The following is a 16,099-nucleotide window of genomic DNA, read 5'->3' on the forward strand; positions in this document are numbered from 1 at the left end:
CTCCAAGACCGGAAGCTGGGAGATAGATTGTGCCTCTTGAGATGTAATCCATTTCACTGCTCTTAGGGTAGAGCAGCTTCATGGACATTGCTGGCACAAATTTGATACTTGAGCTGTGAAACCCAGAAAACTTTTACAGTTTCCATTGTTGACTTGCCATGTTGGTGGTTTCCTGATTTAGGAATTTATAGGAGTGTGATCATTATAGAGAAATGAGTGTCTGAAACTTAATTACTCGTGTTACTATTCTGTGGACTTAGTTCTGTACTTGCATGTTAAAATGACAGCCTGAATATTCAGTATCTTCGGTGTAGAAACTTGGAAATGTGTTAAACTGTGTTAAAATAAAACTTTTGTCTTTTAATTTTTATAGCTTCTTCAACAACTGAAGCGATTGATATGTGACCTCTGCAGATTATACAACCTTCCTCAACATCCAGATGTTGAGATGTTAGATCAGCCATTACCAACAGGACAGGTAAATCCAAAAATTCTAGACATCTAATGGAAATTAAAAGCCTGTTCTTTAATTCTAACAAGATTATATATAGCAAGAAGGAAAGGAATGATCTTAAAGTAGCCAGTGTTTGGACACACTGCTTTATATTGCTATTGCTTTATACCAAAACTTAAGGCACCTGTCCTTCCTTTTTAATTTTGTTGTAGGATTTACTTACCTTTTCTATCATTGGCAGAATAATGTACAGCTCCCCTTCCCCTCCCCCCATCCCAATTCCCAGTGAGAGAGAGGTTGTGGGGAAGTGTTCATGTGTACAACCTCTGGACTGTCAGTTGTGAACTTGGCCCAAGATTTTAGTTTGGGGACTCAAAAAACCCGGGTAGAATATTTTCCATCAATTGTTTGTTTGACTTTTTTCCCATGCTTCTGGAACAACTTTGAGTAACTATTTTTATACTCATTCTTTTACTGCATATATCAGTAGGTGCTCAGTGAACAAAGGACATTCCTTCTCCATCACCCCATGCCCTGAAGCAGCTAGCAAGAGGAATGTTGATAGTGATTGCCTTTTCTATTATTGTTTGTTTTTCTTCTTCTCCTATCTATTTATTTGCCATTCTTTGGGCTCATCTGTCGAAATTAACTCCACCGTTTCCCTTCCACTTAGCTGTCATCTACAGCCTCATAACTCCTGGCTCCCCTCTCTTCTTCATCTGTCATCTACTCTTATCCATGGTGACTTTAATTATTATATTGACTGTCTCATCTGACCCAGTGGCCTTCTACCTTCTCTCTCGCCACCTCATTCAGTCTTCAATCCTGACTCAACTCTGTCACATGAAAATACAGCCATTCCTTGGACCTAGTCTTCACTAAGCACGGGTCTCTCTATTACCTCTCTTGCTGAATTCCTGATCTCAGGCCAATATATCAGCATCCCACAACTCTCTTTTGTGACTTTCAGACCATCAACATCTCTGAATTTTCCACTGTTCTTGTTGTCCTTCACATCTCTAGTCTGTCCTCCCAATCTGACTTTCACCCACTGCACTGCTGCCACTGCTACCCCTCTCCACAAATGTACTTCGCTCCAGCCATGACCCGTATTGGCTCCCATGGCACTGAAATCTCTGGAGAAAAATCTAGAGAACTTCTGCCAATGCAAACTTTCCCTTTATCTTTTGCCATTACTGTCTAGCTCCCCAAATGACTCTACTACTTTCTCATTGAATCCATTGTCTGTCTGCCATCTTCAACTGCTTTCTCAGTCCCCTCTTCTCGTCTAACATGCTTCTTCATCTTCAAGGAGAGAGTTGTATTTTGTTATCTTCATTTATTCCTACCCTCCTGCTTTTGCTAGTCACCAATCTTTATCTCTCACCTATTCCCTTCCGACTCATACTCCTCTGACAGCCAGCCTCTCATCTTAAACCAAAAAGTCTCCTTTGTACACAGAATGGAAAGGGTCAAATAAGCTTTGGTAAGCCACATCATCTTAAACAAAAGCTTTGACTCGACAGATATATTGCCTCCCCCTTCTACTTCATCTTTCAACTTAAACAGTCTGCCTACAACCACTGCATTAACTTCCTCACCTCAAACCACTGGATCTACTGTAATCTACCTTCCACCATCTCCATTTCATGGAAACTGATGTCACTTGCTCATTCTCTTTCTGGCTGTCATAGGGGGCCTATGTTCAGTCCTCTTTGATCTCTCATGTGCCTCTGATGCTATTGATTCTTAACCTGCCTTTTCTTGGCATTCATTACTGTTCTTTCCTGGTTCTCCTCTTACCTCTCCAGCCACTTTGTCAGTGGTTTCTTTCGCGGCATCTCCTTCTCTGGAAGAGGGGTCCAAGAATAGAACCTGGAGAGACTCCACTCACATGGGCCTGTCTACTCAAGTGTACTTCTCCACTTTGGATGTCATATCTAGCTGTCTTAGACATCTCTGCCTGGATGGTTTTGTTATCTCAGGCTCCCCAGGGCCTCAACTGAGCATATCTTTCCTCCCAGATGCTTTGTTACAATTAACCCCACCATTCTCCCTATCAGCATGGCCTGTTACGTGGAATTTTCAACTCCTCCCTTCTCCAGCCAAATACATAAACATCCAGCCTGTGCCATTCTGTTGCTCTTTCCTCTGATGCTTCAAAAATTCACCCACTCCACATTCTGGTCCTCATAGCCAAATTGCTTAGGCAGCCTAACTGGCTTCTGCTTTAGCTATTCTAATCTTTTTATTTTGTTAAATAATTTGGATTAATTTTGTCTGTCTGACTATTGCCCACCACAACTTGAGTCACTTTTCTACTTCCCCTTGTACTGCACATAACATCTTGGTCCTATCTCACGGAGCCTTTGCCTAAATCTGACACGGCTTTCTCCTTTTGTGTTTTCAGCTATTTAAATCTGAAATGTAATGGTGTTGTAATTGTAGGGGTCCTGACCCAAAAAGGATTGGGGGGAGGAGGCTTGCAAGGTTGTTGTGGCGGGGGACGGGGGTTGCGGTACAGTTACCCTTACTTCTGCACTGCTGCTGTTGGTGGCGCTGCCTTCAGAGCTGGAGAGTAGTGGCTGCTGGCCAGGAGCCCAGCTCTGAAAGCAGAGCCACCGCCAGCAGCAGTGTAGAATTAAGGATGGCATGGTATGGTATTCCCACCCTTACTTTTGTGCTGCTGCCTGCAGAGCTGGGCCCTCAGTCAGCAACCGCCACTCTCCGCCACTCAGCTCTGAAGGCAGCAGTGCAGAAGTAAGGGTGGCATGTTATGGTATTGCCTCTCTTATGTCTGTGCTGCCACTGTCAGGGCGCTGCCTTCAGAGCTGGGCACCCAGCCAACAGCTGCTGCTCTTCGGCTGCCCAGCTCTGAAGGCAGTGGAGAAATAAGGGTGGCAATACTGTGACCCCCCTCTAAAATAACCTTGCGACCCATCCCTGCAACTCCCTTTTGTGTCAGGGCCTTCAATTTGAGAAACCCTGGTCTCCCCCATGAAATCTGTATAGTGTAGGGTAAAAGCACACAAAAGACCAAATTTCATGGGGGGAGACCAGATTTCACGGTCCGTGATGCATTTTTCATGGCCATGAATTTGGTAGAGCCCTAAATATATGTAATAGGCTCTGAGAATATTCTTTTTATTTGTATGTGTTAAGATAACAACATGGCTTCTAAACTCCTGTAGAACAGCAAACTGTCATGTGGTAAAATAACTTACGGTAATATAGTAATGACTAAATGGGAATGTGACCAAAAATGAGCAAGATTATAGTTGTATAGTGTATCTGTCTTTCCCCAGTTACACACAAGGAAAAGGAAACTCCACGCTGGGATGGACTTGTAAGTCACTAGATCATCATAAAAGGAAATAGTTTCACTGAATAGTTCTGGTCACACTAGGAAGCTCAAGGCAAACCTGAGAAAATCTACAGCAAGTTACTGAAGAATTGATTCAACTTGCTGTTCCATATAATATGCAACAATTCATTAAAAATTTGAACTAAACCACATAGTCAATACCTTACAATAATATTGTTGCACAATTTATGTTTTCTATAGAAGTAAACAGATTTTAGTTAGCTCATGACTTAATTGAGGCCATCATAATATCCATGTGGACTCTGAATGTTCTGAAAACCTAGATGACTGTCATGACATCAGAAAGCTATCTATTTCATTTTAGTAGGTTACCCATGTCTTTAAATAGCTATCCTTGTATCATATCCTTTTTAAGCTCCCACTTTGCTAGATTTAATGTTACAGTAGCTAAACTAATAATGGCATGGCAGCATTTTAACTTGGACTTTACACAGAAATATATCTGTACCACTTTTCCTGGTAATGGAGTAAATAAGACTAGGCATGCATCACCTTTCTGTTTGATCCATTTAGATTAAGCTGCAGTCCTATGTGAATCTTGGTAAATGTAAATGTCATATGTACTGCATTTCTTTCCTGGCATACTAGAGCTGCTACTGTGATGCTAAGCAAAAAAAAATCCATACAATTCATGAAACCTAATTTTGTATTCCAGAATGGAACGACGGAAGAAGTAACGTCAGAGGAGGAGGAGGAAGAAGATATGGGTGAAGTATGTGTATGAGAATTTGTTATGCTGTAAATCTGATGTTTGTGTTCAAGAGGCTGCACAATCCTTGCCTTGATTGCTAATGAAAACAAAATGCATATATTCTAGGCAAAAAATGGCCCTGTGAAAAGTGCTGCAGTATGAACGTTGACCAAAAAGTTCAAAGCTTTGCTGGCCTTCTCGGATAACCCTTCATGCACGAAAATATAGTTTCTCAAAGTATTCTGCTGAGAATGAGGTTCTTGGGTGTTGAAACATGGACATCTGTTCATTGTTTGTCCAAACAATATATATAAAAAGCTTGTGCCATATCAGCAAGTTTGCATTGTAAACCCTTATTTCTAATAGTTTATAAACTGGCTTTGTTTATGTTTTAAAAAGTTTCCCAAGTTGGAACTGAGGCTTCATGTTGAGAGCAAATTTGTTCACTAACTCTTATAAATCAGCTGAACCATTTAAAAAAAAACAACTTAACTTCAGATATATTGAAGAGGTGGAGCAAAGTGTGAAATGGCAGAGACCAAACTTTAAGTGGGTAATATGATTGTATAGCAACATGATACTAATTTTAATAAGCTCCTTCATATATGCAACTCCCACCTCAAATTACTTCCCTAATATGCTAGAATGGCTCAAAGAGAAACAAATGTCTGTGTTTAAACAATATAAAGGTTTTATTAGACAAGAACTGCTCAGGCTTAAAATTTATATTTTTAATAAAAAGGATATTAAATACAGTTCCCTTTGTTTTTGGAATAGAGAATTAATACAACTTTTTTTCAAAAAGAACTTAAATATATGTACCTTGTGGAATGGAATAACTCTAAAGGAGTCTGCTGTGGCCAGCTACTAGGTAGATCAGAATTAACTAGTGTTGGAGCATTTCTAGAAGTGTCTTAAAACTTGCTTGCTTTCAACCAACCCCGTATTTCTGTACAAACGATACTGGGCAAAAGGGTTGTCTTCGCTATATAGAAGCAATGTATTGCTTCCCTGAAGACAGATGAGTGTCAGACATAATCCATTTGAAATCTAGTCCAGATTTTAAAACCATATAATTTGGGGTATTATACCAGAGCACTGCTTATGATTATATCCTTTTAAAAATGTTTCTCTCATCTGAAAGAACCTCACAGATGGGAAATGCACACACAATGCTGTCAAATGTACCAAGTAAGTGAAGACACTTCTAAAACCTTTCCTAGTTTTCAGGTAGTCTCTGACAACCTCAAGGTTTCCAGCATATAGTTTATACTCCCAGTCTGAACTCTTGGGGAAATAACACTTCATTTTGTATTGAAGGATTCCAAAGTATGTTACATCCTGTATACTTGCGTTACTGAAATTCAGCCTCCTTTTTAGCAATGAGGATGTCATCTGAGGGGGTCAAATGAAGCACAACAGTGGCAGGAGGGAAAAACTTGGACAAGAACCCTAGAGCAAATACTGCTTTTTAGTAACTTATGAACTCTTCCCTATCTAAGTATTTGCATGGCCCTTATAATCCTAGTACTTGAACAATTTACAAATAATTATGTTAGCTTCACAACACCCTTTGAGGTAGGGAAGTACTATCCCCACTATTTTTAAAAACGCAGAGGTTAAATGACTTGTCCAAGGTCAGAATGACTGTATAACTGGTATTTGAACCCAGATCTGAGTTGAGGTCTAATGTCTTCAACTGTGACATATACCCCCTCTGTCCTTTTTAACGTCCATGTAATGCAGATGCTCTCTCTGGCCTCTTTCAGCTGAAAGCTTCACATAGTGAACTACGTGTACTTTATTTTTCTGTCTTTCATGTTTGCCAAACATGAATGTGGATTAGAAACTCAGCGGTTGTAAAACTTCTGCTATTATGGAAGTGGAAAGTTGCAATTAAGATTCTGTAGAGGATGCTCTAGACAGGTTCATTTCCAGCTTCTCTGATCACTTTCCCTCTGCTCCCTTCAGAGGTGTTCTAGACCCCTGTTTTCTACTTGTCTCAGTGGACTGGTAATCTGCAACCTCCCCTTCCCACAGCGATGCCTTTTTGCCACCAAAGTCTCTGCCAGCAGAAGTGTAGATGAGTGTGGGCCTTGTGTACAATCACACAGCCTCCCTAAATTACAGAGACTGTCCTGTTAATGGTGATAGCAAAGTCGAGGCAAAATAAAAGTAGCATCAAAAGATGACTAATTTGGTACTCTTCACCGTACACCATCTATGCCCCAGAAACCCCAGCATGGAGAGCAATCTTTTGTGCTAACTGGACTTTGCAGTTCATGTGTTTCAGTGAATTTTCCTCCATCTTGTAGGACATTGAAGACCTAGATCACTATGACATGAAGGAGGAAGAGCCTGTTGATGGAAAGAAATCTGAGGATGAAGGCATTGAAAAAGAGAACCTTGCAATTTTAGAAAAAATCAGAAAGAATCAAAGACAAGACCACCTAAATGTAAGTGTACCTAGGTATTGGACTTAATACACTTACACTGCAGCAGAACCCAGTGCTACATATATCTAGCAAATAAATGTTGCTACTGTGTATGCAAACATTGTAGCTGACTTCTACCATGTATTAGGAAAAGAAGCCTCAAGCCATGAAACTTAAGAGGAGAAGCTAAACTCCGTTAAGCTGGTTTGGTAAAAGACTTCTAAAACTCCAAAGCGAACTGATCACTACCCTAATGTCTTCTCAAAATCCTTCGCTCTGAAGGGGTTTTGCTAGAAGCCTGGATTCCAGAGAGGCACTGTGACAACTTCAAAGTGCTCCATGGCGTGCCCTCTTTCATCTGAGCTGGAAAATGCCAATTTAAATTGAAATTGTTTTGTAAGGTAGATCAAAGAATTTCTGGCATTTCAGCTGAAAAACAACTTTCACACTGGTGAGAGTGAAAAAACTTACACCAAATCCATTTTTCACACTTCATAACATTTCTTAGGTTTCTTGCCAGAGGTATCTAGCTAGCTGGTTTTCCTTCTCCCTAGTCTGTCTCCTACTTGCCTCCTCTGATAGGAGGACTGTTTTCTCTGCAGGATCAACAGGAAGCAGCTAGGTTGTAAGCGAGAGCTGTTGCTCATACCTCTTTAGAACAATTAAAGATACAAAAGGCAAAGTACAGTAATCTCTAATGCAGTCAGTACTTGCAGTTTTACACGTTCTGAAGTATTTTTACACATTTGTGTACTTTATTTAAAAATTTAAAAAAAACTGGAGTCCTATCACCCTCTCCACTTTGGCACAGAGTATATCAAAGAAGCTTGACTACTAGCAAAATCTATTTGATAACCACAGAAGGCAAGCTGTAGGCTGCACAACACCTTCCTTCTTTCTGATGGTGGAAATTTCACTGTGCAGTTGAGGTGTTAGTTTTGTAGGTATTACTTTCAGGAGGCAGAACTGAGAGCAGTTATCTACGGTATCATCCTTTGGAAAGCCAGCAGAAATATCCCCAGAAAATATAGCAGTAAAAGCACTGCTTAGCCGTGTATCATCTATCCTCTCCTCAGAGGCTTGGGAACTTCATGTAGCGAATCACACTGTCTGCCAAATAATCTTCCATCTCCCACAGGTTCATTCTGGGAGGGAATTCTATGACCCGTTAATGAAATAGACAGTTCTTTTTATGGGGGAGTTTCTTTTCTTACTAAAAATTAGCATAACCTCTCCAGATCAAGATTTTTTTTCTTGATTTTTAAATTGAGGTGATTCAAATAAAACAGCTTTTGAAACCTTCTGTTCCTGGAACCAAGACTCCTGCTAAAGAAATGGAAATTAGATTAGAGACCACGGCATGATTGCTATAAAATAAAATATAGTTGGTTCAATATAGTATCTTCTTTAATGCTTTTTTGAGGACCTTCTACATACTCCAGCTGTGTTGTCCCTAAATCTTTATCATGACTGTCCCACTCATAAAGAATCTTTAATTTGCTGTTGGTATTTCAGTAGATGTGAGTATTTGGAGACTGTCATCTGTCTAGAATGAAAATATTGGACAAAAAGTGCTGCTTATGACTGGAACCAATAATACAATCTCAGTAGCTGGGACATATCCAGATCTATTTTAAGCTTTTCTTGTGATTTGTTAGCCTGTGACACCAATGAAGCCCTAGATAGTTTAGGATCTGGCTACTTGAGACAGCTTCTTCCTGTTCAGTACCATCACACTTTAAAATAAGTGGAGGCACTGCACCCTGCTTTTCCAAAATGGAGTGATTCAGTTGCAGGGTATCCACCATGAAGGTTCCTCAACTAGAACTGCTCCTGTCCCTGCATCAGTCTGACACTGGTTGAATTTGTTAAGCCTGGTGGAGCATTCTGAGTTGTGCTTTTCTTAAGGTGGTGGATTGAAGGAAATAGAGTGGCTGAATGGAGGGCACTGTGCTTTTTGTTGAGTGATTCTTCTATATTCCCATACTCTGACTTCAGGTTCTTGGATCAGAAAGTTATGCAGTTCAGAATGTTATCCCTAACTTTCGATCTTTAAAACAAGTCAAACTGAACTCTGCTTTTGCCATCCAAGGACTTGACCATTTAAAGCTTGAGTTCTTCTTTTTTTTAAACTGTGTACAACCACTTAGAGCTTCAGGATAGACACCACTTAAAGGAATATGTATATCTAAAATTCATGCTCTCATGATGATGGTACAATAATTGTAATTAAAAAAACAAACTTGCACAGCAGTGTGAGGTGACACAATCCAGTCACTCTGTCCGTGGAAATTAAATGGAGTTGAAAATAGGCCCCCATAGTGTTAATTTTATTCTTTATGGTTAAGCTGTGAATTTTCTTTCCTTACAGATTTTGTACTTCCATTTGGCAAACGTTGGCTTTCCTCTTCTCTCTTTTGGAGCTGAAATGAACATTGCTGGTTGTTGTTTTTTTTGGGGGGGGGGGGGCGTTCCACAGCTGCAGCTTCAACTTACATAATAGCTTTTTCTCATGCCAACACACTCTTGTTTATGCACCAGCATCAACAAGGTCATCTGAGCCCAGGGAATGGTGTATTCAACTCCTGTAAGGAGCCACAGTATTTGTGTGGGTCACCAGAAATAGTAGCTCCTGTTCTGGTTAAATGCCTTAAAAGATTTTGTTCCTTTGGAGTTGAGATCTGAAAGCTACAGATCCACCACTGAGCAAAAGAGAACTTGCATTAATTAATCTCATACTTGCATTAATGTCCACTGCTGCACTACTAGACAGCAGATGGTGGAACCATAGCAGAATGTTGATTCTAAAATGGTGAGCAATGTGCCCAACATACTAAGAAAAAATGAACTTTGATTCTAAATTCTTTGGCATTAGGCTTTCTTTTCTTATAGCACAGTATGATGGAGAATTCTCTCAGTGCATTGAGGCACAAAGGCAAATCCCAAATTCCTACCTTGTTTTTACACAATTACTGTTCACTTTATCTTCAGAGGATGGCAAAACAAACAAGTACAGATGGAATTAGAAAAAGGAATCACATTTTTAATACCCATCAAACATTCAAATTAGAAATAATTTAATGTTACAAGGAGGAGGCAGATGATAACTATAACTATAACTAGTTTTATTTGGGATCCCAAATAAAACTCTGTACCAGTCCACCCGTATTTTATGTTTCAAGTTTCTCTGCAGTTTAATTTAGTAAGGGCTTTCTGACAGTCAGCACAGCACCAAGTGGGTATTGGAATCCAGAGTTTCATTGGTTGCTTTGTGCTGTTTTTCATAGATTGATAGATTCCAAGGCCAGAAGAGACCACCATCATGATCATCTAGTCTGACTTCCTGTATAACATAGGTCATAGAACTTCCCCAAAATAATTCCCTGAGCAGATCTTTTAGAGAAACATTCAATCTTGATTTAAAAATTGTCAGTGATGGAGAGTCCGCCACGATCCTTGGTAAGTTGTTCCAGTGGTTAATTACCTTCACTGTTTAAAAAAATACATATTATTTTCCATCAGAATTTGTCTAGCTTCAACTTCCAGCCATTGGATCATGTTGTACCTTTCTCTGTTAGATTGGAGAGTATATTATTAAATATCTGTTCCTCATGTAGGTACTTGTACACTATTATCAGTTCACCTTCTCTGTAAGCAAAATAGTTTGAGCTCTTTGAGTCTTTCCTTATAAGGCATGTTTTCTAAGCCTTTAATCTTTCTCATGGCTCTTCTCTGTAACCTCTCCAATTGTTTAACATGCTTCTTGAATTGTGGACACCAGAACTGGACACAGCATTCCATCAGCAGTCACATTAATGCCAAATATAGAAATTAAATAACCTGTCTACTCCTGCTAGAGTTTCCCCTGTTCATGCATTCAAGGGTTGCATTAGTTCTTTTTGGTCACAGCATTGCACTGAGAGCTTGTGTTCAGTTGTTTATCCACCATGACCTCAATCTTTTTCAGAGTCACTGCTTTCCAGGATAGTCCCCCATTGTGTAAATACTGTATGTCCTATATTCTTTGTTCCTAGATGTATGCATTTATATTTAGCCATATTTAAAATGCATATTGGTTTTGTGCCCAGAATACCAAGTGATCCAGATTGCTCTGCATCCGTGCCCTGTCCTCTTATTTACTACTCCCCAGTTTTTGTCATCCTCAAACTTTATTAGTTACTTCGTTTTGTTCCAGGTCATCGATTAAAAATGTTAAATAGCATGGGGCCAGAAACCAATCCTTGTGGGATCCCACTGGAATCGCACCTGTTTGATTCCCTGTTTACAGTTACATTTTGAAATGTATCAGCTGCCAGTTTTTAATCCATTTAATATGTGCCATGTTAATTTTATATAGTTATAGTCTTTTAGTCAAATGTCATGTGGTACCAAGTCAATGCCTACACAAATCTAAGTGTGTTTCATTAATACTATTTTATCACCCAAACTTTTAATATTATCATAAAAAAGATAACAAGTGAGTTTGATATCTAGTTTCCATAAACCCACGTTGATGGGCATTAATTATATCCCCTTCCTTTTAATTCTGTATTAATCAAGTCCTGTATCAGCCGCTCTGTTATCTTGCCAAGCATCAGTGTCAGACTGACAGGCCTATAATTACTTTGGGTCATCCTGTTTCCCCAACATTAGCTTTCTTCCAGTCTTCTGGAACTTATTGAAAATCAGCATTAATGGTCCAAGCAAGCGCCTCAACTTGCATCCAAGAGTATTGAAAAAGCTGGCGATCTGGACCTGCTGATTTTTAAACTAACTTTAGTAGCTGCTGTTTAAAATCTTCCTGAGATACTAGTGGAATGGAAAGTGTTATCCACTTTATATCACTACACAGACTCCTAGACTTTAAGATTAGATCATTTAGTCTGACCTTCTCACCCACCCACTCCTGTAATAGACCCCTAACCTCTGGCTGAGTTACTGAAGTCCTCAAATCATGATTTAAAGACTTCAAGTTACAGAGAAACCATCATTTACATATAGTGGACATATTTATTGAACATCTCCCTTTTCTGCATTATTAGTTGTAATTGGACCATAATCATCTAGCAGTGGACGAATACCATTCTTATGACTTTTTGTTCCTGTTGTACTTTAAAAAAAAAAATCCTTATTGTCCTTTACCTCTTCTGACCATAGATTTCTCCTTGTCTCTTTGCTTCCCTTATCAATTTTTCTACAATTCCTAGCTTCTGATTTATATTCATTACTATCAACTTCCGTTTTCTTCTACTTGTTTTGATATATTGTATATTATTTTTTATAGTTGCCTTCTCTTCCCCTCTAAACCAGATCGGTTTTTAACCAGTATGATCTCCTTCCTTGATTTTGGGATTGTGGCTTTTTTGGCATCTAGTAAAGTATTCTTAAACAATTTCCAATGATCATTCACATTTTTCTGATTTAAATTCTCTGTCCCTTTGTTTTCAGCTTTGTGAAATTGGCTCTTTTAGAATACCAACTATCTATATATCGCTGTTCTGGACTTGATTTAAATTTATAATGTGCAAAGATAAAGTCATGATCACTTGTACCTAAGCTACCATTACTTTTTAGTTCTGTGATCAGTTCCTTTTTTATCTGTCTAGATGAGATCTAATATAGAATTCCATTGTGCTGGATGCAACACTTCTTGAGTTAGGAAATTGTCATATATAGTATTTAGAAATTCCAAGGATGTTTGAGTACTGTCAACATGTGACTTCCAGCATGTGTTACTCAAATTGAAGTTCCCATGATCATGCAGCTTTCTTTCCCTGATGTTCTAGATATAGTAGGTGCATAAGGTGCTGGTATTCCTGTTCTCGGGTGTGATTTTTGAGGTCTGTAGTATACACCAGCTAATACCCATCTTGTATTTTATCTGTGGGACATTGATACATAACTTGGAATAAAAGTGATCTTGAACGCTTATCAGTGACTCACTCAGAAACAGGTAATGCCATTTTTGACATAGAGGGCCACTCCCTTCCTCTTTTGCCCACTCGATCCTTCCTAAGTAGGTTATAACCACTGGGGGTTTTTTTTCCCCTCCCCCATTTCAATCATGGGAATCATCCCCCCCCCCCCCCCCCCCGGTTTCCGTTATAGTAAATGAGCAATTCAAGTTCCTCTTGTTGCAACAGTATCTCATTTGCAAAGAGCATTGGCAGTGGCATATTCTATAACATGCTTCCTTTGTACCATGTCCACCTGACCTAACTTCTTCTGATTTTTTTGAACAAGCAAAGCTTAATTAACAACTCTTTAAAAGATCGTACTCTTAGCTTACCTTACCTGTGTAAACTTCAAGACACCCCCACTTCAACAGCTGTCACTTAAATATTAAATGGCCAGCTGTTTTTTTGCTCCTCCTCTTCCTGTTCATGTTCCTGCACATCTTAAAAATGAACATGACAGAACTAAGATGCTCTAAAGAAAAATCACCTTAAAGATTATAGTTAGATTGTGCTCTGGGAAGATAAAGGATAAATATGAAAAAGCTGTCTCGTTCAGTGTGTGGCCTATGTGGACGTTGCACTTCCTGATGATCCCCTCTCATTCACTATATATTGTTCCTATTCTGCAGCACATATGGTAGTGCTCCTCTCAACCAACACCTATTAAACCACCCAACCCTGTATCACAACTCTGTCCCCTTGTGAGTTCAGGTTGCACAGACAACCTTAACTTTTGCATTTACAGACTTGAGTGCTTCATTTTGCAGTCTGAACTTTCATCTAATACCCACTAGAGATTCCATATAGAAGCTGTATCTTTAAAATTCCATCCATGTTCAACTGCTAAATAGCAATAGAACTCTCTTCTCTGCCCAGTTACGTCAACTAGTGAGGCAAAGGCTACTGCAGAATGCCCCCATTGCATATTAAGGGGTGGGGTCTTTGTCTGGCTTAATGGAGACAAGTAGTCAGTTGCCACTGTAAAGGCTTCCCTTCCCTCTCCCCACTCCACAATGCACACAGAAGGTTTACCTGGTCCATCTAGGAAACAGGGAGGGTCTGACCAGGTCAGCAGAGGGACTTGTGCCCTTCCTCCATGGGTGACCAGAAGAGGAGGGTATTTGGGAGGAGGAGTTGGAAAAACCCCTTTTTACCTGGACAGTGAACCATGGTTCCTTTTGAAGTATTGCCTCCTTATTGTGTACCTGTGCAAACCAAATGAAAGGAGACAGAGCTTCAGCGGAGCCTCTGCCTCTGTCTACATGCCTAATTGCAGACCATATTTCACAAGTCCTATGTATTAAGAAAAATGAGTGGAATTTCAGTTTGTGTATGCAGATCCAATGGAATGCTAAGATGGATGGCCCAAGAGTAATACCCTTTGGCTATGTCTACACTATGGACTTCTGTTGACATAGCTGTATCTGTCAGGGCTGCGAAAAGCTGTGTTCCCTGACAGACATAGCGGTGCCAGCAAGAGCTCCCAGTACTTTTGCTTGTGTAGCTTGTTCCACACACACGAGGAGGGTTACTAGCTCTCTGCATTCATGGGAGGAATGCTTTGCCATCCATAAGCCCTTTGGGTTTGTTTTTTACCTTTTTTACCTGAAAAGCTCCTGGGTTTTACAAAAGCTGTTTAGTCCAAAACTCGGGTGAAAAATCAGGATAAACCACTCAAGTACAGGAAAATACTGAATGTTAAAATCCATACCTTACACTACATAGATGTGTTTTATGCTGATAATAAATTTGGTCTTAAGTGGAGTGCTAGGTAAACATGAAGTTCCTCTTTTTCTAGGTTTTGCTTTGAATTCTGGTTATCATTTAAAAGTTTAAAGACATTAAAGTTTGAGTTTTACATATTTATCCTGACTGTTTGCATGTATTCTAGCCTCTACACCAGGGGAGGGCAAACTATGGCCTGCGGGCCGGCTCTGGCCTGTCAAGGCTTTCAGTCCAGCCCGCAGGATTGCCAGCCCCATGGTGTAGCAGGGCTAAGGCAGGCTCCCTGACTGCCCTGGCCCCGTGCTGCTTCCAGAAGTGCCTGGCACCACGTCCCTGCGGCCCCTGGGGGGGGACAGAGGGCTCCGTGCGCTACCCTCGCCTGCAGGCACCACCCCTGCAGCTCCCAGTGGCCGGGAACAGGGAACTGCGGCCAATGGGAGCTTCAGAGGTGGTACCCACAGGCGAGGGCAGCACGCAGTGTAGCCGCCTACCCCACCCCCAGGAGCCACTACCGGACATGCTTGGCCCCACTGCGTGCCGCTGCCACCCCGGTGCCGCTCGAGGTAAGCAGCACCGGGCCAGAGCCTGCACCATGAACCCCTCCTGCACCCCAACCCCTTGCCTTGAGCCCCTTCCTGCACACCGCACCCCCTCCCACACCTTGCACACCATCCCCCTGCCCCAGCCCTACATTCATGGTTCTGCATACAATTTCCCCATCCAGATGTGGCCCTCGCACCCAAAAGTTTGCCCATCCCTGCTCTACACATTTTGTGTTTAGTGGGAGAGAGAGGATTGGGAAAAAAGCTAACATTACCAGGTGTGGCTTTTGAGTTTTCAAATTTGTCTTTTTCATCCAAAGTAAGGAAGCCATTGTGACGGGTGAGCTGCCACCTGATGTGCTGTGGTTTAACTGAGCCTCCCCTGCTCAATCAGCCTGGGTTCCTTCCCTCTTACTGCTTTGCTGAATTAAGCTCTCTGGCCTCTTGCAGCACATACACGCACGTAGGGCCGCATCCCACTGCAGCTACAGACTGAAATCAGCTCTGTGTGAGATGGCTCCCCCAGCACTCATGTGCCCACCCCTGTTGGGAGACAAACCCAAAATACTACTGTCTTGCACTGTAGAGAAATACTTGTACAGTGCAAGCTCATAAAATTTGCCCTCTTCCTCACGGTGAAGAGAGATGTGCACGACTCCCCCGCCCCCCCAGTTAGAAATTCTAGAAACTGGGTTAAATAATAAAATTTGTTTTGTTCATTAACTACAAAAGGTGAATTTTAAGTGAATATAAGAGATAAAAGACAGAACAAAGCAGTTTACTGAACAAATAAAACAAAGTATGCAAGCTAAGCTCAATATACTTAAGAAACAGGTTACAAAATGTAATTTCTTACCCATATTATTATTTTAGACAGGTTGCAAAGTTTCTGTAGTTTAGAGTTCCAGTT

The 16,099-nt window shown here is 40.6% G+C and overlaps 1 protein-coding gene across 4 annotated transcripts in view; it reads left to right on the plus strand.

The window, feature by feature from the left end:
* Window positions 1-16,099, plus strand: part of UBE2Q2 (ubiquitin conjugating enzyme E2 Q2) — a 73,150-nt gene that overhangs the window by 37,397 nt on the left and 19,654 nt on the right. For 3 of the 4 annotated variants that reach the window (XR_010590767.1, XM_005294502.5, XM_065558393.1), the window contains exons 3-5: window positions 374-478; window positions 4,495-4,551; window positions 6,846-6,986. Coding sequence is in view for 3 of the 4 variants with exons in the window: in XM_005294502.5 (XP_005294559.1) it covers window positions 374-478; window positions 4,495-4,551; window positions 6,846-6,986 (303 nt within the window). In the remaining variant the exon portion in view is untranslated. The remainder of the gene's footprint in view (window positions 1-373; window positions 479-4,494; window positions 4,552-6,845; window positions 6,987-16,099) is intronic. The other variant, XM_065558392.1, reaches the window with a different exon arrangement.

This window comes from Chrysemys picta, chromosome 10, assembly GCF_011386835.1.
Source record: "Chrysemys picta bellii isolate R12L10 chromosome 10, ASM1138683v2, whole genome shotgun sequence".
Lineage (NCBI taxonomy): Eukaryota > Metazoa > Chordata > Testudines > Emydidae > Chrysemys > Chrysemys picta.